This window comes from Delphinus delphis, chromosome 14 (assembly GCF_949987515.2).
Source record: "Delphinus delphis chromosome 14, mDelDel1.2, whole genome shotgun sequence".
Taxonomy (NCBI): domain Eukaryota; kingdom Metazoa; phylum Chordata; class Mammalia; order Artiodactyla; family Delphinidae; genus Delphinus; species Delphinus delphis.
This window is the reverse complement of record NC_082696.1, coordinates 2,500,699-2,521,607: the sequence shown is the minus strand read 5'-3', so window position 1 is coordinate 2,521,607 and position 20,909 is coordinate 2,500,699. Positions and strand designations below refer to the sequence as shown.

At 45.5% G+C, this 20,909-nt stretch overlaps 1 protein-coding gene and 1 pseudogene across 4 annotated transcripts in view; one reads left to right on the top strand and one right to left on the bottom strand.

The window, feature by feature from the left end:
- CEP43 (centrosomal protein 43) overlaps positions 1 to 13,704 on the top strand; it is a 28,669-nt gene extending 14,965 nt beyond the window's left edge. The window contains exons 7-14 of one of the 4 annotated variants that reach the window (XR_009521887.1): positions 1,942 to 2,168; positions 4,176 to 4,288; positions 5,694 to 5,762; positions 7,155 to 7,194; positions 8,094 to 8,190; positions 9,755 to 10,505; positions 11,014 to 11,084; positions 11,801 to 12,128. Coding sequence is in view for 2 of the 4 variants with exons in the window: in XM_060029650.1 (XP_059885633.1) it covers positions 1,942 to 2,168; positions 4,176 to 4,288; positions 5,694 to 5,762; positions 7,155 to 7,194; positions 8,094 to 8,190; positions 9,755 to 9,829 (621 nt within the window). In the remaining 2 variants the exon portion in view is untranslated. Of the gene's footprint in view, positions 1 to 1,941; positions 2,169 to 4,175; positions 4,289 to 5,693; positions 5,763 to 7,154; positions 7,195 to 8,093; positions 8,191 to 9,754; positions 12,129 to 12,165 lie in introns of those variants that run through there. The other 3 variants (XR_009521886.1, XM_060029650.1, XM_060029649.1) reach the window with 3 other exon arrangements.
- A 3,963-nt stretch (positions 13,705 to 17,667) lies between these two features.
- Positions 17,668 to 18,732, bottom strand: LOC132437203 (methionine adenosyltransferase 2 subunit beta-like; annotated as a pseudogene).
- Positions 18,733 to 20,909: the final 2,177 nt, after the last annotated feature.

Genomic DNA, 20,909 nt, shown 5'->3' with positions numbered 1-20,909 from the left:
CTTGCACTGTCTCAGTATCTGTAATCATAAATGTGTTTAAACAGCACAAGAATGCAGGGTATTTATTTCCAAATGCATATCCTTTGAAAAGATACAAGTCAATTTTTAAAATATTTATAAATGAGAAATTATAACGGGCATGAATGGACTTAAGAAATACATAGGTGGGTGGTGCTTCTCTATGATTGATAATAATAGGAAGACTCCAAGAAAGTTGTTGGGAAGTTTGAAAATGTGTCTGCTTCTTTGAAAATATCCTATGTTGTCTAAAAGGGTGATAACTTGGTATTTATTTCTCCAGACATCTCTTTTTACAACCATTGATGTATCTGTATTAATAACATATGGAATGTATAGCTCTATACAAGGCCCTAAAAATTGTACAGCATATATCTTACCTTCTGTCAACTAATCATGGCCTCTAATTAGTGTAAAACTGTAAGTGTATATCTTACTGCATAGTACCTTCTGTCTATACACAGATTGAAAGTGCAGTCATCCTTAGTGTCTCCTTGAGTAATTTCTAACCGGCGTTATTACCACTTTTCCCCAGCTGCCCGTCCCTTTTTCCTTACCTCCTGGTAATAATTGGACTTGGAAAAGACTACTGTGGTTCAATTCTTGAGGAAATTCATGCCTGAGAACATTAAATTCCTTAAAATTACATAGTTAGTAGTCAAGTGTGGACTACATCACACACTCCGTGTTTCAGGAGATGCTCATCTCACACACTGTGGCATCTGACGCAGCACTGCTCTCTGTAGTGTGAAGGCTGAATCTTGGGAAACTGTCATTTTTAACCCATAAAAACTACAGTTTCATATGACTCAACCTAATAGCAGAGCATAAGCCTTTAGAGCTAACCTCTGGAATCAGACTTTGATATCAGACGCCTTTACTCCCCGGCTTGACAAGTGACTGCAGTGTCTCTACATCTCCTTTTCCATTTCTGCAGAGAAAACAGAACCTGCCCCACACACCATAAGGTTATTTTGAGGATTAAAATGAGGTAACACATGGGAAGCATTTGAAGACTTTCCATAAATGTTAGCTACTTTTATTATTACTATCATGATATTTTGGTTTTGTTGTTATTTTTATGTTGTTGACATAGAAGTGTCTAAAGACAAAAAGAAATCTGACCAAGGATAGAATAAAATTAGGTTGTGAGGGTTAGGGCTACCTGAAAACAAGAAAATACAGTGTGCAGTATATTTTCTGCTAACATCACCAGATCAGTAGGACAGGAGTAAAAATGCTTGAGAATTTTGTATGTTGGTTTCAGATATATAGAAACATATACATCAATACATGCATCCATGGACGTTGAAGGGAGGTGTGGAATGGGGAGTTACTCTGAAAGTCTAAAGACCAGTGATAAAACTAGCAAAACTTTCCTTTGGAAACGTGAACGTAAAGGCGGCATCTTTCACCTTGATGTCCGCTGTATCTGGCACTGGATGGAAAACTGCTAGTTTTGTTGACGACCACTTTGTTTTAATGCTTGGTTCATTTATGTGATGAACTAATGATAATGAACTAATCTTCCTTATATCCTTTATTAGTAATGCTTTTTATTTGCGAGTTGAAAACATATTAAGGTAATTTATGAAGCAGTGATATATTTGTAAGAGGAAATGGGAAAGTTTGTGTATAAATGGGCTGGGTAAAGGTATTTCCATTTAGGGAGGGAGGAGAGGAATGGTACAAACATGTTTGACGTTTTCCCCTTCAAAAGTTAGTTATGCTCTGAAGCCTGGGGATGAACTGGTAGGTCCGGGGGGTCCCACTGCACCTCATGCAGTTGCAAGACCCCACGTGTGTATGCGCGTGCATACCCAGAATTGCGTATGTTCACGTGACTTTTTTTATTATTTAAGATGTCTTATTAAAGTTTTATTTCGCCAAGGAGACCTTTTCTCTTTCCCTCTCTTTTTCTAGAAGGCCAGCAATGATGCTAGTCAGAGTGATACCAGTATCTCATCATCAGAACCAAAGAGCAAAAGTAGTCTTCACTTACTGGCCCATGAAACAAAAATTGGATCCTTGTTAAGCAACAAAAGTCTAGATGTCAAAGACAAAGCTGGTCCTTGTCCAGATGAAGATGATATGGAAGGAGATTCTTTCTTTGATGATCCCATTCCTAAACCAGAAAAAACCTATGGTTGGTGAGTAACTTGTGCTTTTATATTATCAGACTAGCGGCTTAAAAATAGAATTTCTAAACGTTTTATGTTTAAGAAATAATGAGCTACCAATGGTTCTGTAATTAGTGAATTTGTAAGTCTGATTTTGTGTCATTAAAGACTTTTATGTTGTCAAACAATTCCAAGTTTTGAAGGACCTAGATGTTAATGATTTCAGCAGGTAGGTTTGTACTGAGTGCCTGCTGTATGCCAGGTACCGTTTCAGGTACAGGTGCAACAGTGATGAAACAGGCAAAATCTCTGCTTCCGGGAGCTCATACTCTGGACGGCAGCAGCAATAAGTTAAGAGTCCCCAGGTGCTGTGTCGTGTAGATGCAGCCCGTGTTACAGGAACTGAGAGAACGGAACGGCGGAGGGCGGGAGTGTGGCTGTGGAGGGCGGCCGGTTCTCAGTAGCTGTTGGAGAAGGCCTCACCTCAAGGGCGAGCTTATGGAGGGGAGAGCAGGCCAGGCGTTGAGCTGGGCTGCCGGAGCCCTGCACAGGCAGAGGTGAGTGGTGCGGCGGGTCCGAGGACCTGCAGCAGAGGAGCTCGCAGGAGGTGGAGTCGGGCCAGGGGCCGGGGCCACCGCAGGGCTTGGCTTGAACCCGAGGGGCCCGGAAGCCCCGGGCTGTGAGCAGCAGCGTGACTGCTCCGACGTGCGCAGTGACAGGGCCCCCTGGGTGCTGGGTCTCCAGGCGGGAAGCTCTTAGGGTTTTCCAGGTGAGGGGTGATGGCGGAAGTGGTGAGCAATAGGCGGTACGGGATGTATTTTGAGTTTGGATCCAAAAGGATTTGCTGGTAAGTGTGCGAGAGGAAAAGCAATATCAAGGGCAGCTCCAGGGTTCTTCCCAGGCTGAGTAACTAGGAGTTTTTCCAACTGATCGAGGTGAAGAGCAGGGGGAGCGAGGCTGGATCGCGCAGGTGAGCCGCGTGGCGGTCCAGAGCTCACTCGACCAGCGAGTTCGAGAAGGTTGTCAGTGGAAAGGTGAAGCCTGTTTTCGGGTGTGGGTGTGGGCATTCAGGGAGAGGTCTGGGCTAGAGGTGACAGTTAGGGAGTCATCAGTCTGGAAGAGGTCACCAAGGAAGGGGCACTGCAGCGGGAAGGGGACCCAGAGAACCGGAGGGAGAGGCGTCCTTGGAGGAGGAGGCCCCAAGTGAGCAGCCGAGTTAAGTTCTGCTGAAAGTCGCCCTCTGCACTTAGCCCCGATGCCCCTCGCGGGCGGCCCTGGGGCAGCGTTAAAGGGTTAGCGTGGGTTCAGGAAAGCCTGAGGCGAGAGGACTGTATGTGGCAGAATGATTTTCTGATGAGTTTTCCTGTACAGGGTGCAGAGGGATGCGCGGTGGCTGGAGAGCGGGCATGGGGCTAGAAATGTTAAACGGCGAAGAACAGTAGCACATACGTGTGTTGATGAGAATGATCCGGTTTTAAAGAGGAAAGATGAACGAAGTAAGAGCGGGAGAGGGGAATTCCTGGAATGCTGCACCTCCGTGCCGGCGCCGGTGGAGGTGAGAGGGCGCCGGGCCGGAGGGCGAGCCTGCGGGCTGCTGGGCACTGCCCCGCGTCCGCTGCAGGCTGGCGGTCAGGACTGTGTGCTGAGGTCAGCTGGTGGCGTCATTTGCGGCCCGCTCTCCGGGGCACGTCTGGGCTGTCATGCTGTGCTCGTCAGCTTCTGCGCTGTCCCTTGCCTGCATCTCTGGGCCACGGAAGGGACTTCGGATAAAATCCCCGACAGTGAAGCCCATGAAGCGGAGCGGTTTAATTTGTGAGACATCACACGCAGTTCTAGAGAGGGGGACCTTCCTGCGCGAACCTGCAGTGATTCTTAGTCTGTTTTGCCTTGCCGGGTGTACTTCATGATTTTGAATCTGTGAAATGTACGTTCTTCATTGCCCAGCTCCTGTGTTGCCTACAAGATATATTCAAGCTGCTTGTGTTTAAATGGCAGAATGTAAGAATCCCATTTAACTGTACACTTGTTTCTTGCTAGGAGAAGTGAACCTAGTAAGCAAGTAGGAAGCCTTGCATCGCTCTCGGACGCCCCCCCCTTAAAAAGTGGACTCAGCTCCCTTACTGGAGCTCCCTCATTGAAAGACTCTGAAAGTGAGTGTCTGGAAGTCCCTAGGTTTGCTGACTGAAGACGTGGACTTTGAATGCTGATGATATTTTTTTCTCTAATTAATTAAGTAGTGTATGATCATTGTTTATTTTTTCAGGAAAATATATGTCAAATCATAAATATAGCCCATAATTTTACTACTCAGTGATATTTTCTGTTAATATTTTATTTTTAAAATTTCTTTTGAGCATGGTCATATTCTCTATATTGTTTTGTATTCTGCTTTGCCTATGCCATGGAAATGTTTTTAGGAAATTGACTTTTTAACCGTCTTCTATAATAAATAGACATTATAATTTTTAAGCCATCTCTTTTTTGGACATTTAAATTGACTTATGTAGGATTTACTTACAATTAATTTTTAAAACTTTGTTTCATAGACTCCGTAGATAGCACAGTAATCATCGTAAGAATGTTAAAATGCTATTCTCCCTTTAGGGATTTGGATCAGATGTATTTTTTATACGCAGCAGAGGTAGGGATTGTTAGCTAGACGTGGAATGGCTCTCCTACTGCACACAGATGGTGACAAGACCAAGGATTTCAAAAGCAAAGCCTTAAACATGTAATCATGCAGATGAGCTTTGTACACTATATCATAGTAAATATAGGATTTAATTGGCAGAGTGTTTAGAGTATAAATGTGCCTCTTTGAGTAGATCTTTATTAGGAAATTGCTGTGGGGTTTTGCATAATCTTGTAGTACTTACTAACCATTTTGTGTTATGTGATACCACTGTAGTAGGATTTCTCGGGGCACATAAAGTAAACTAGCCATGAGTCTGTTAATTCGGCCCAGTTTCCCTCTTCTTCTCCTTTCCCATGGTATTGTCACCTTCAGTGAAGGAATCCAGAGTGTCATGATCATGTCACTCTTAATACTGACTAGGAAATAATGATTTAGAGAGGGCCTTGAGAACTGGGCACTGAAGAAATAAAAACCAATGAGGAGATAAGTTTGGTAAATGAAATAGCGATTAAATTGAAGCAAAATTTAGAAGTTCAAAGGAAAAATAAAACTGATGAGAATAATTAACTGTAGTCCATGAATTCATACCCAGTAGGGCTTCTTATAGAAGGCTGATATCTGATAGTTGGGTAGAAAATGATTTTGATGGTCAGGTTCCAATAAAAAGTAGTATGGCTACAAAAAGGATATGTAATAGTGTGGTTAAAAAAGGGCTGTGTGATACATAGTGTAAGCGCACTCTATTGTGTAATGCATAATAATGCATAATGCAGTGCAATTAATCACAGTTTGTAATTTTCTTCTTAGTTTTTGGTTATGATGTATCAACAAACCCTGTACTGCAAAAAAAAGTTGACATGGTTTAGAGACTATTATATTCTAAAAGTCAATTTAATGTGACTGTTTTTTCCTGTTCACAGGTAAAAGGGGAAACACAATTCTGAAAGATCTTAAATTGGTCAATGATAAAATCGGATCACTTGGTTTAGGTCAGTAGATTTCCAGTTGCAGTATGGACTGCTTTAAGGCGATTATTATTATTATTTTTTGCGGTACACGGGCCTCTCACTGTTGTGGCCTCTCCCGTTGCGGAGCGCAGGCTCCGGACGCGCAGGCTCAGCGGCCATGGCTCACGGGCCCAGCCGCTCCGCCGCACGTGGGATCCTCCCGGACTGGGGCACGAACCCGTGTCCCCTGCATCGGCAGGCGGACCCTCAACCACTGCGCCACCAGGGAGGCCCTAAGGCGATTATTTTTTAGAATAAAATCTTAAATGAAGTGTCAGTCAGCCTACCGTGAGCACCTCATGCACAGATGGTTGAACGGTTTTTATGTATCCAGGGTTACTGTGTCGGCCGGGGGTGGAGGGAGTAGTAACCACAGCGGATTCTGTCCTCGTGGGGTTTAAACCTAGCAGGAAGATGGGTGTTAAACAGGTGCCTTACGGGTACTTTGAGTGTTAGAAGAGTCAGGCCGCAACCTTACGGAAGCGGGGAGTAGTTTGACTTAGCGTAGCCTTGGCGATGGGGGAGCCTCTCCCAGGAAGTGACTGCTCTGCGAGACCTGCTGGGGCAGGCAGAGGGGAGAGCCTGCTGTTCGGACCGCGAGCATAGTGCGTCCCGAGGCAGAGGCGCTTCCCTGGGGCTGGCGGAACGTGGTCCGGGCCCCAGGGAGTCAGTCTGATGGGGATGGACGTGTAACAGGAACTCTGGGGTGTTGTGCCCTGTCCTGTGGCCTGGAGCAGCAGCGGGAGCAGTACTCCTGCAGCAGGAGAAGCCTCCGAGTGCCCTGGGCCACTTGTGGGCACCGTACCGCCTTCAGAACCTTGACGCTTCTGGAATAAGGCTTTAGAGCACAGTTTAGTTTGGGAGACAAAAATATTAGTCAAAGGCACTCATGTTCACAGACAGGTGCTTCACATGTGTAAAGCACGAGTCGGCAAACTCTTTCTGTAAAGGGCAGAATGGGTATTTTAGGCTTTGTGGGCCACACGTAGTCTCTGAGTGTTCTTTGTATTTTTACAATCATTGGAAAATGTAAAAGCCATTCCTAACTTGCAGGCTGTAGAAAAACAGGTTGTGGGCAGATTTGGCCTGCAGGACAGGCTTGTATGTGTGACCAGGAAGTCAGAGGCTAATGTTAGGCTCCAGCCCACTCTTCAGTGACTATTTTGTCCTTGAATTGGCTACAGAAGCCGGAGGAAGGTGGGGGAGTGGGTGGTTAGTTTCCCCCAAATCCAAACTACAGCCCAGCTGTTCTTTTTAATGATGCCATATAATTCAGCAGTGTAGTTTTTGAAGGAAATGTGTGTCTAATTGTAGATAAATTGTGAGGTGTGTTTATATAAATATAACATATATATCTTTTCTTAAACTTACCAGGGACTGGAGAGGAAGATGACTATGCTGATGATTTTAATAGGTAAGAAAAATGGTTGGACAAGAAATACGTAAATTGTAAACAGTTCCTGAACAGGAAAGTATGACAGGATTACGTTGGTGCTTATTTTAGTCTTTGATTCTCTTGTTCATATTGATTGAAGGTGAATGAAAGATAGTTAATCCGGAATTATACATTGGACTTTGAAGCGTGTTTTTGATTTTACATTAGAATAAGAACATCTGTATTATGTGCAGGGAACTTGATAAGAATTAGAAAAGGAAGTAACATTGAAGGATCGACTCAGAAGCCAGCAGAAGCAGTTGGGCCACTGGGTTGCCAGTGCTTTCGTTCTCCCCTTTCTGATCTCAGTGGGGGGAATTGTCTGCATTCGGCTTAAAGAAATTGCCCCCTCAAATGGTTGTTCTGATTCACGGGACATTTCTTAATATTTTGTTTTAGGTAATTTTTTTATATATGTAAAGAAAATATAACCTATGACTTGGCTAATAATTAATTTGGAAGTAACATATGTTGTAGATATGATTAGAAATTTTAAATCAGAGTTTGAGAATTTTATGTAACTGATAGCTTTTTTCCCCCAATTTAGAATTTGTGTTTACTTCCTAACATACAGTGTTTTGAGAGATGAAATTTTTAAAATCTGGGTTTGCTTCTTTCATGCCATTGTGACCATAGTCACTAGTATGAAGCTTAGTGTTCTCATCTGGTAAATGGACTGGACTATTCCTGTGCCCTTGCTGAGTTATTTTAAGGCTCAAGCGAGATGAGATGTGTGGAATTAATGATGTGTAATAGTTTATTCTATTTTATTTAAAGAATTAAAATAATTACATGAAAGATTGAAGAATGCTAGTTACTCTCTCTAAATGTTTATATTCAAAGTTCTTATTTTTCTTTTTTTTCCCCCCTGAAATTAGTACCAGCCATCGCTCAGAAAAAAGTGAGCTAAGTATTGGTGAAGAGATCGAGGAAGACCTCTCTGTGGAAATAGATGACGTCAATACCAGTGATCAAGTATGATGCTGTGCTTCTCCCGTGGAGTGCTGTCTGTGCCTGTTGCCTTGAGCTGCCGTAAAGCTTCGAAACTGTATACTTCTTGCAGGGCAGGAACAGAAGGGCAGACTTAGAGAACAGGACACAGGAGGGGAAGGGGGGAGGGCGGGATGAACTGGGAGATTAGGTTTGACGTAAATACACCGGCACGTGTAAACTAGATAGCTAGTGGGAACCTGCTGTGTAGCACAGGGAGCTCAGCTCGGTGCTCTGCGATGGCCTAGCTGGGTGGGATGGGCGGTGGGGAGGGAGGTCTAAGGGGGAGGGGTGTGTGTACGCGTAGGGCTGATTCACTTTGCTGTGAGGCAGAAACTAACACAACGTTGTGAAGCAATTATACGCCAATAAAATAAAAATTATACTAACTAGGAGAAAAGCAGTTGAAAGTTCCGTAAAGTTTATGACGGAGTTTCCTGGTCCAAATCTAAAAAGAATGTCTGTAATGAATGTGTAAAATTGTTTTCAGTTGTCGCCTGCTTTGTTAACTGAGTGCTTGTGAAATGCTGGCGTGTTATTACTGGGGCTTCAATTGCTGTGGGTGTAACTGGGCCATGGTGGGTCAGGATGAGAGTCAGAATCGACCACCTCAGGGTGTAGACACTGTAGGTAGGAGGTCCTTTTAAGAGACGTCAGTATCAAAGGTTTGTGTGTATATAAGATCCCTGTGAATGCAGGAGCTGAAGCAGAGACTGGGGTGTGGACTGTTGTGAGCAGGCAGGGAGACAAGACAGCAGAAACGGGGAGTCAGGGTGTAAAATTAGGAGTGCGTTTTGGAGATCACATTTGACCTTTTCTTGGGCAGAGAGCAGATACTTAGGTGTATGATAGATCTGCGATGTAAGGCAGCATCTCAGGATCAGATATCAGTGCCCACGGTGAACTGGGGGTGAGTCTGCCTTTGAGGTTGTAGGTCGCTACAGCCTGGAGGTGAACCTTGCTTTCCAGAATGAGGAGAGACTCTCCAAGTGCTTGTGACTGTCAGGGACTGTCATGCAGGGAGAAGGCCTTGGAGAGAAGCAGCGTTTTATAGTGAATCTGGGCCCGCGTTCCTGTTCTTTCATGCATGTGCTTTCTCAGGCGAGCTGCAACCTTTGATCCTTAGTTTCTTTATTCGTGAGAGGAGGTGTCAATGCCTCCCTCACAGGCTTGTTCTGAAGGTTAAGTGATAATATATAATGTGCCTTCTCTAATTCTTGAGACGGTATAAGTTTGTAATAATTTGTCTTTCTCTTTTTACCTTATGTCATCCTAAAGAGGCCTGAAAATGTTGCTTTAAAGTTATGAAAAGAGCTACAGATGGGTTATTTTAACAGCCAGTCTTCTTGTTCATGTAGAGTTCAACTGTTAGCTCAGCTTTCAAAAAAATCTCAGAAAAGGAAGAAGAAAGTGAGGGCGAGGACTTCTGCCTGTGCAGCAGTTTGTAGAGCATAAGACGGCGCTTAAGCTACAGCGTAGACGTTAAACATTATTTAAGACTCTGCTTGCATCCTGACACTAGTTCTTTTCTTTCTTTTGAACAACGAAGCTTGATGACCTGACACAGGACCTGACTGTGTCCCAGCTCAGTGACGTGGCGGATTATCTGGAAGATGTTGCCTAGGCGATGAAAGAAGGAAGTATTCTAATCGGCAAAGGGACAAAGGACTCCGATCAGTTCTTTTTTTTTATCCTGGACAATCTCTCTTTGCTGGAATGTCTGCTCCCTGTTGGTGCCTGTGTTCCAAAAAGATTACAGATATTAAAAAAAATTAACTGTTGGGCTTCCCTTGTGGCGCAGTGGTTGGGAGTCCACCTGCCGATGCAGGGGACACGGGTTCGTGCCCCGGTCCGGGAAGATCCCACGTGCCGCGGAGCGGCTGGGCCCGTGAGCCATGGCTGCTGCACCTGCGCTTCCGGAGCCTGTGCTCTGCAACGGGAGAGGCCACAACAGTGAGAGGCCCGCGTACCGCAAAAAAAAAAAAAAAAAATTAACTTTTCATTATACTAAACAAAATACTCCTATTTGAGACCATGCGTGGAAGATTCAATATTTTTAATGTGGTTTAGCTACGTGCTTCTCTATGGAAGTTGATTACGCTCAAATTCACTACAAGGAGCGAGTCTGTGAAATGCCAGTATTAAGCGCATAACGAAGGCGCCAGTAAAGCCGTAGGTTCCCAGAGCTCCGCGTGCGCACCTGTGGGGCAGCCGCCTGGGGTCAGGCACTTCGGCAGCAGGTGGTTCTGCAGGTAGTTGGCAGGTGGCCTGGGATTTCTGCAGTCCTGAAGCCCATCACTGTAAGTTACATTTGATAGGTTGACTTTATTTTATATTTCCTTCCATTTGGAAGGTTTGTTAGACCATTAAGGTTATATTAAACTACTCGTGTGTGCTACTTAGTTTTGCTTGTTCTAAAGATTAAAATCCAGATGTGGTTATGACTTTTGATTCATGGAATTGTCTCTGACAGCACTTGCAGTCGCCGCGCTATGTCCATGTAAGCAGCTTTATTCACAGGTTCTCCTTGTCATAGTCATAATTTATTATTTGTAAAGATGCCTTGAAACATATTAAATACCAAAGTGCATCTGAAACCATTAAGCAGTGCTTTTATTTCAGATCTATAAGTTGGTTATATTAAAATCCAAATTGGACTGTAACAGTAGTAATGGCCTAAGACCATATCCAGTTTGACAAGCTTTATACACTGTACATAGTTTCATTGTAACCCTTAAAAGTTGAGCCAATGACAGCATTTCAGGCAGTCTCGTTTACATTCTACCCATTGTGCTGCTGTTTATGTAGGTTGCAGACATTACTGATCCTGAAGTATCAACAAGCACAGTTGGAAGTGATGCATGCGTGTTCATGTGGATGTAAGTAAAGCTGTGACTGTGTTAAATTTTGTACTTTTTAATTTCAGTTAAATTAAAGCTTTTTATTGTCACCTTTATTAATAAAAGGAGCGAATTAGACCTAATTCACTGATCTCAAGAAGTGAACAGACTTTGTGGTTTGTATAATGTTAGTTTTTCATTGCATACTAGTCTAAACACTTCAGAAATATTTACTAGGCTCCGAAATGTAAAGGGAAGTGATCATGTATGGATCAAGGTTATGTGACATTAGAATCTGATTTTATACCATTTAAGTGAAGCTGAGCCATGAACACCAAGAGGAAGCAGGACAGAATGTGGGCCAGGGCAGCCTGGGAGCCGCTCCGCCAAGCTGCCCTCAGTCTGTGGGCCGTGATCTCAGTCTCGGTCAGGCTTTTTGTTTCACGTGAGGAAATAGCGCTGCGTGAAGATGTAGTCTGTTGCTAAAAGTCCCCCAGTGTGCTCACTGTAAAATGTATTTCCTTGGATGTCATCTCTGTAAAAAGTCATTTTCTATAAAGATTGTGGTTCTGTTCTGGCCCTCTGGAATCTGTGTCAAATGTGTGATTTATTTTTGATATTTGATAGGAGCTAGGTTTCTGTGCAATGATTTGAAATTGTTTCAATGGAATGATCATCGGGGTGTGGCGCTTTAATTTTGCAGAAAACTTTTGAATAGTAGCATCTGAAATCTGTCATTTTTCTGTTACCCACAGAATCTGATCTTTTTATGGTATCTGGGAGGATGGGGAGAAAATGCCAACTATGAGACTCGCTTTGTCATCAGCAGTACATACATCTGATCCGATAGTTTTAATAGCTTAAACTTCAGCTGTGAAAAAGCTCTCTTTCCACATGTGTCCCTTGATTAGATAGACGGTTTTGAGTGTGATTAGCATTTCCTTTTTGTTGAGAAGTACATATTGAAACATTAACCCAGGAAATAACATTTTTATGGTAAAACCTGTATTGTACGGTGGAGTTTTTCAAATGTTTCTTTGTGTGTCAGATGTCAATAAAAGTCTCGTTTTATTGATGACGACTAAAGTGAGTGAAAGCTCACGCCCTTTGTATTTCATAGTGACAGTAACCAGGCCCCAGTTGTGCTGACCTTGGTCCTGCCCCGATGGCCGCCGCCTGCCTCTGCCCCTCGCCCCTCTTTCCTCGCTCCAGCGCCACACAGCACCTGCGAGCTGCCAAGGTGGGTCCTGTCTGGGGTGTATCTGCCTCTCCTTGTGTGGATCGTCCTTCCCGCAGAATCCTGCCGGGCTGGCTTGTTTCCGTCTCGTTCTCAGAGAAGCTCCAGCTGGAAGGGGGTGCCCGTTTTCCCTCCCGTCACTGTCACGTTTGCCCTGTGTATTTTCTTCATCTCTCATTGCTGTCTGAGATGCGCTGGGTTATCATCCGTAAGCTCCGTTGGAGCAGGGACTTTGTAAGCAGTGTGTATCCCTGGTGCCTGGAGTGGAAGTCAGCCCCAGTACGTGCCCGGGGAGGATCCAAGGCGACCACATGCACAGATCCAGGGGTCTGGGAAGCACAGGCTGGGGCTGGGCAGCTGCCGCCCGAGGACGACACGGTACGCTTTCAGGGGGACAGCCATCCTTACCCTGAACCCAGGGAGGCCCCCGCTTCAAGTCTGAGGAGTGGCTCAGGGACAGCGGGCCTGGCTGCCCCGCCCCCCCCAGGCTGGTCAGAGCATTGCTCCTGACGGACGTGGGCAGGCCTCCTGTCTGCGGCTCAGTGTGGACACTGGCACAGGGCAGCAGCGGGGTTCGAGGTTGTGCACTGACGGCCCCGTTGGATGTGCTGGAGGGCAGCGCTCACCTGGGGAAGAGCACGCCCCACGGCCCAGGTGCAGACCCTCCTGGACTTGGCCTCGGGCTGCCTGGGACCCCACCTGGTCTCTGCCCTTGCACGCTAACCCACGCCGCCCTCCTGACATGGTCTACACTGCCAGCCCCCATTGTACGAAGGGGCGTATTTGGTGGAAACAAGTGCAGAGGAAATGAGGGCAGCCACTCTCCTGGGTCATCCACGCTGGATGGAGGAGGAAAGTGAACAGCATGTGACAAAGGCTGAGATGAACCAGCAGAATGGCTTTTCTTGGGGGAAACGATTCAGAGAACAAAGTAATTTTAAAGTAAAAACCTAATTGAACTACTTGAGATTTGAGAACGTTTGTACCTACAAAAGGCCGCTATGAAAAAGGTGCAGTCAAAATGATCTTTTAAAATTAATTATCTTTGGCTGCGTTGGGTCTTTGTTGCTGCGCACGGGCTTTCTCTAGTTGTGGTGAGTGGGGGCTACTCTTTGCTGTGGTGAGCGGGGGCTACTCTTTGCTGTGGTGCGCGGGCTTCTCATTGCAGTGGCTTCCCTTGTTGCGGAGCACGGGCTCTAGGCGTGTGGGCTTCAGTAGTTGCAGCACGCAGGCTCAGTAGTCGTGCCTCACGGGTTCTAGAGTGCAGGCTCAGTAGTTGTGGCACATGGGCTTAGTTGCTCCGCGGCATGTGGGATCTTCCCGTACCAGGGCTCGAACCTGTGTCCCCTGCCTGCATTGGCAGGCGGATTCTTAACCACTGTGCCACCAGGGAAGCCCCCAAAATGATTTTTGATTAAAAAATTGTTGCGCCAAGTCATTCGGTGGACGGATTGAATGATGGGATAATGCAAAAAAAAAAAAAAAAAAAAAAAAAATTAGTAACCTCAAAGGTAAAGAACTCCCTGCACGTGTAGCAAAAAGACCAAGGTGGAAACAGAATGGTCAGGAGATGCGGACAGAGGATTGACTAAGGACTGCAGCAGCTACGTGTCCATCCACAGGGTTAAAACTGAGGCAGGAAACATTGGCAGAAACGTGCACAGGTTCAGAGACACCTGAGTGTCTGGATGAGTGAAAGCCAGGCCCACAGCTGGGTGGATCCTGCTTAGTGATCATTTTAAAGGAATGAGAATGAAATTGCCTGACCGGCTGCTACAAGTAAGAGAGCAATAACTACAGAGTTAGGAGGGAAAATGAATTTTGAGCATAGAATTTCTACCCTGATGGAAAAAAAAAAAAAAGCAACCTTCCTGCCTTGTCGGAAATGGATCGCAAAGCAAGGTAAGATGGGTCTGGCCTCTCACGTGGCATCAGGCTCACGTCACGTCTCCGCGGGGCAGTCTGTGCTGCTACCGGCAGTGGGAGGGGACTTGTGGACCCCTCCCCACCTTCTGGAGCACACTGGGCCTTTACCAGGGCTTTGCCTCTGCAGAATGGTAACTCTGGGTAAAGCCGGGCCTGCTTCCCCGGAACCAGGAAGGAGAAGAGAGGGCAGGGGGTTCCCGGGCCTGCATCTCAGGGTGGATGGAGAGGAATAGGGACAGGGGAGCAGCAGGATAGAGGTGTCTGGGCCATGCCTTATATACAGGGGTCATTTTGGATATTTTCACGTGAGTTTGTTGTTTTGGCAATTTATGAAATCTTACGGTTTGATAATGAAATTATTTTTCCCGTAAATGTTTAATTTTCAAACCCTTCTAGTTGCTAAAAGCCAATTTGGGCATGTTTTATAAATCACTAGACTATTGGATATGGACCTTAAACTCTCTTTTAAATCATTTATAGTTTGTAAAACTGAATGGTAGCTCTTCCAAAATGGAAATTTTTGATGAATGAGTTCCCTTTTTACTTCAGGCATTTTTACTTCAGGCATTTAGCATTTTTACTTCAGGCATTTAGCATTTCTCTCCCCTTTCTGTCTCAGTCCATGTGATGTGTGATTTTTTATCTGATCTTCTGTTGAAATTTTGGTATACAGAATGCTGTGCTGCGCCCACCATCCTTAGTCTGGTGTTGGGTCTCGATGGCAGGCGCTCCTGCAGCCCCAGGTGCGTTGGCTGTTTGGCTGGGGTGCCACCTTCCCTGACCCCTCTTCCCCATTGCACACACCTGGGCTACGCTTACCCTTTCTCCTCTTTCAAGGCCCAGGTTAGAGGAAGCAAGTGTTTTGTCTCCTTCGTGTGCCAGGTACTTGTCATCTGTCCCTTTGACTCCCTGCACATCCCGTTGTGGGGGAAGTATACCAGAATTCCAGCCGATGTTTACAAACGTTTAAGGTGCTGGGTGCCAGGTGCTGTGCCGGTGCGCGCACGCTCTGTGCACAGTCGGCAACGGGGACTTGGGAAATACCACATCTGTGCCGCCGCGTGCTGCTCACGGGCCCTGTGAGAAGGTTACAGCAGGACCACCAGAAAGATGATGCCCGAGATGATCTTTGGACTTCGGTTCCCTGGAAACTGGTGGGCTGATGGGTTCTGCCCAGGGTTGCCGGACTCACGGGGAATGAGCCAAGGGCCCTTCTGAGGAGGAAGGGTGTCACCAGCAAGGAAGTGTGGGGCAGCAGAGGTGCAGGGGGTTGAGTAGCAGAGGGGTTGGGTGTACATGTTGCAACCACTGCACAGATCAGGATCCTGGACACCTAACTTCCTGGCTGAGTGCTGTCGGGCAAGTTATTTATTATCAATGTTCTCAGTTTGCTCAGTACAAGGGGGAGTGAATACTGCCTGACCGAACGGGGCGGTTGTTGTGTAACATAAGTAACGTATGCAGAGTGTTGAGCAGTGTTCTTGGCAAATAATACTCAGTAAATATTAATGGTTTTTTTTACTAAGAAGGTAAGAGTCACGGGACGTAGTTTAACTTGGATGTGGAGGGAGGAGAAGAGAGAGTGCCTTGGGTAATGGCAGATGAATTTCTATTCCTCTCCCGAGGCCTGATTCAGATGCCACTTCCCACCAAGCCTTCTTCCCCCCACCTCGAGCTACCCGCAGTGTAACGTGTTCATGGTCTGGGTTTTCCTTGTGTCCCCGTCAGTGGTGTCCCAACGGGGGTTTCTAGCTGTGACTGCACACCACTGAAAGGAGACCTGGTGTGGTGATGGGATGAAAACACCCAGCCTGTTTGAAAAGGCACAGTATGCCATAAAGGTTTACATCAACTGTGATTTTAACACCCCAAAATGTGTTGTAGTTCCTTTCACAAGAGAATTATGGGATTAAAAAGTAACTTCTTAGTGCACTACAGGCTGAGCTGTTAAGGGTGAGGTTCAAGCTTGAATGTACAGGGTGAGCATCTTTGTTCAGTCTTGCTGCTGGGGGTCTGTGTGATGAAGATGATGGAACATCAGAAGTTATCCCGAGTTAAAAGCTAATTGTAACAGGATACTTTCTCAGGTCGTACCAAACGTAGTAATTCATGAGTTAGATTTTGAATAGAAGTAATCACTAGGCTCTTGTATTATTCGATAACCCAATGAATGAAGAGGAGTGCATCATATAAATACACTGTAAAAACATTTAGATTTACTACTGATTTGACACAATATATTGATGCAGACCATATTAACACTATGATATGCTGTATGACAAGAACGTTAATAAAAACTGGTGAATGGACATAATTAAAAGAGAGCATGTATGTTACTAAAATGTTACTAGTCACTGAAAAAAAATTGAAACGCTATAAATTCCAAACCCATGTGAAAAAAGAACTCGAAAAAGTTTTCCAAAATTTGACAGTTCTAAAACTTACATGCATGACGTTTCCAAAATGAATTGTAATTGAACTCATCCATCGATGAAACTCTTAAAATATGTAATTGAAAAACCATTTTGATCAGTCATCCTAGAGTAAAATTATTTTTTTATGTCCATAGGAAGATGTTTTTAAGTCATTCTGATATGAAGAGGTGATATCAGCAAGTGTGCCGTCAAAGCAATGTAGGAAAAACGTATTACAAAATCCAGCAGTTAAGGAAAATACTTACTTTCCTGTATTTTGCGATGTTTGTGGTATTTGTCAGATTTATTTATTCTTTATATTTTTATCATGCCAGCAGTACCTATTTATTATTGTTCATGAATGGTCAAAAGACTTACAAGGCTCCTTACTATTAGTATAACCACACATACGAAATATCACTTGGTGACATGGAGTGAAAAGGACAGTTTCATATATATTAAAAAAATACATACACATGTTCTCTCAAAGGCTCACCACTCACCGCTCCAGAAGCAGGAAGCATCAAGCTGCAGGAGTTCCAGTATACATGACAAGTTGAAACATCTCAAGCGGAAAAACTGCACTTCAATTGCAAAAATAAAGTTTCTTCAAACATTTTGATCTGAGCTCAAGCAAAGCAAATAATGAACACCAATGAGTTTTATACTATTTAACACACTTTAAAACAGAAAAGGACCAACAGATGCAAAAGTCCTGAAAATGTAGAGGTTATTTATAGGAATGAACAATGCATTTCATCCAAAAAAAAAGTCTACAGCAGACATGTTTCATCCTGGCTCTCAAATATTTGAGAATCATAATTTACTATATTCAAACAGCAAGTTAAGCCAGAACAAAATGATAAACAGAAAACTCATGACTTCAAACAAGGCATTATTGTCCTTGGTTTCCTTAGTTTCACCAGTGCAAGAGCATCATTCACCTGAAAGATCATGAGTCACAATTAAGAGCACTGGTACAGAACGGCTTCCTTTTTTCTTTAAAAAGTGCCACATCTCATTTAAACAACAACAACACACAATGCTAATGAAAGACCGTTTGTCTCCATCTCTTGTCAATGAGGAAAGGCCAGAGTGATTTTTTTTTTTTTTTTTTTTGCGGTACGCGGGCCTCTCACCGCTGCGGCCTCTCCCGCCGCGGAGCACAGGCTCTGGACGCGCAGGCTCAGCGGCCATGGCTCACGGGCCCAGCCGCTCTGCGGCATGTGGGATCTTCCCGGACCAGGGCACGAACCCGCGTCCCCCGCATCGGCAGGTGGACTCCCAACCACTGCGCCACCGGGGAAGCCCCAGAGTGATTCTTTGATTCCAATTCGAAATGGTGTTCACTGGCCAATGCCTAAGGCCTCCAATTTGGAGGAGTCAGGCTGAGCGTTTCTCAGACGTCGTTGTGCTCCTAAGACAGGACTGTCAGTTTTCAGTCTCAAGTGGCTGCTGGGGAGCTTGAAGGCGTGTGCAGTTGCACGTGCCATTTCATACTTAGTCATCTGTTCATTGCCGGACCAGTGAAAGGTTCCGTTAACTGATGGATCCAGCATCCTCTTCTGTGATAACTGACGCACACAGTGCCACATCTTTGACGTGTGTGGGGAACCGCTGCTGCCGGTGGTCGCTGTTCGCAGACTTGTTGCTGAACTGCGCTTTATCAAACATAACGGTCACGGCACTTTCCTCAAGCTTTTTGACTTCTCCGTACAGGACAGGAATTCTCAGAACAGCAGCTCCTAGGTTGTTCTCCAGGATGGCCCTTTCTCCTTCTGGTTTCGTTCTGCCATAAAGATTCAGGGGACTTGGTACGTCTTCCTCTCTCTAAGGTGGGCTTGTTCCAGCAAAAGCATCATCGGAGCTGATGTAGATTAGAAATGCTCCGACCGCAGCTGCGTTCTTCACCGAGTTCCCGGAAGCATCGACGTCAGGTTGCGAAGCAGCATCCGGCTGATTTTCGACAACATCTGGCCTCTCTCTGCTGCACAATGCACTAGGACACGGGGCTGAAAGTCATAAGTGATGTGATGAACTGCTTCAGACTCCAAGAGATTAAGCTGCTCAGATTTTGGTCTTGCTCTTCTAAAACCACAGCCGACGGCATGCCGATTATTCTGCTGAAATTCTGCTAAATTCTTAGCTCTGCCAAGAAGCCTGGTGGCACCAGTAATCGGAACCCGCCAGTTGGGGCTGCTAACTTCCTCCTCCACCAAAGGGCAGTTCACGGGGACAAGGTGGTTACAGAGCTCCGTCTCCCGCCCGCCGCCGCCGTGTTGGCGTCGCCGCAGACTCGTTTTCACTCCAGCGCCCTCGGCTCTCCTCCCCTAGGTCCGGGCCGGCCGATCTGTCAGACTTTTAAAATTTATAGTTTGCTGGGCTCTTGTGTCTCTTCAGAGTGTGTATGTTTATAGCTAGCTTTGTATAGGCCATTTCGTATCCCTCCTCTAGCAGAAGGTAATCCCAGATGTTACGGGCTGCTAAGCGAGGCCCTGCCCTAGTCAGTAGGCTAGGAGTCTAGCCAACGGAAAACAGTGGAGACGGAAAAACAGTTTAAGTCTGTTATCAAGGAGCGTTGGTCACTGAAAATATGTAGGCATCTGAAATTTGAGCAGATTCTGTAGATCAAATGAGAAATATTGAAAGTTTGTTCATGAAACTCGAATCCTGAGAACCTCTGGTGGGAGAGTCCGCAGTGCCGTTGGCACCCGTCTTCTCCCCGTTCTCACAAGCCTTCACGCAGCGGGCATGCGGCCTGCTGGCTACCCGTCCAGAGGGACACATCTGGTCGTCTCCCGGGCATCACGCCTGCTCCAGGGGTTTCAGCGTCACAGAGGCACTCGGCAGTCTGCTGCCGTCAGCTGCTTGTTGTGTACCCTCTGGTTCAATGGCAAGCTTCCTGGTTGCAGACAACAGTCTCAGTCTATCCCTAACTTAGACAGAAATGCAGTTTCTTGGAGAGATACAGGATGGAGAATCAGGCGTCAAACCAGCCAGGAGCCTAGGAAGATGGGTAAAGAAACAGCCTGGTGGTACCGCAGCAGGATTTTTATTTTTTAATTTTATTTTTTCGGTAACGTCATATGGAAAAACCCGAACAAACTTCTTGGCCAACCCTATACGTCTTGGATGCTCAGTTGTTCGAGCACCAGTGGAGAAAAAACTATCCCTTCTCCACCGAACTGCCTTTACTCCTTCATCAGAAATCAGACTGTATTAAATTTGACCTTTATAAAGACCCCTCCCTGAAAGTTTCTCAGCCAGCAAGACTGTTTAGTACATGCCAGAGAAATGTAAGGAATGATAGATGTATTCTCATTTGTTTTTACTTGCCTCTTAAAACGATTTGCATTGGCAACTGTTACTAATAACCACCATTCATAGTAATAGGCAAAAACAGCTGAAGACAACCTTTGCAGTTGGTGGAGCGCTCTCCCAGGAGGATGGGCGTTCACCAGGCAGGAACTTTGTTTCAGTCACCGCCGTCCCTTTAGGTCAGTGACAGATGCTCCCAACAGCTCAGGGGGAATTACTTATTCCTCTTTTAGCGGTAAGACTGTGTAAGTTGTAGAGGTGGGACCTCAGCATTTTCTGACAGGATGAGCAGGGCTTCTATCCACCAGCAGAACCAGGACGTAGTTCAGAGAGCGAGTTGTGGAGTCTGAGGAGTGGGGCTGCTCGCTGCAGACACATCGGGTACTGATTTGCATTGAAGTTTTGGTTGAAATCTGTACAGTGGCCTAGACCTGATTCTGATGGTGGCGAGGGCCGGAGTGGACATACCTTGGTAATTTTTCCACGCCCATGGTTATTTGTGTTGTCCTGAAAGTCGAGCTGGGGTTTCCTGGGTAGGGACTGATTATCCCTAAGAGCGATAACCAGATTTGTTTCCTTTGCTCTAGTGTTTCCCCTTCTGTGGTGAGGTGGTGAGGGCCAGATTGCTGTCACCTTACCCCTTTCGGGGGTCTGTACTGTAGGTGAGAAACCCGGAAATAAGAATCTGCAGGCTTATAGGCACATTGTTCCTCTCTCCTCCTGAGAGAGGGAAAGCAACTTGATTCTCCCAGTATAAGTAAGTCCTCCTCAGGGAGAAAGGGGGCGGCTCCTGGGTTCCTACTCTTTGGAATGTAATTCAGTGTCTCCAGGAGGAGAGATTGCTGGAATATCTCCATGGCTCCAGGGCTTCAAACCCTTTTGAAATGTAAGCACAGATCATGAGAAAGGTGAATCTCTATTCAGTGAAGACCTGCCCTTTGTCCAAGGTCCCAGTAAAATTTGTTCCGT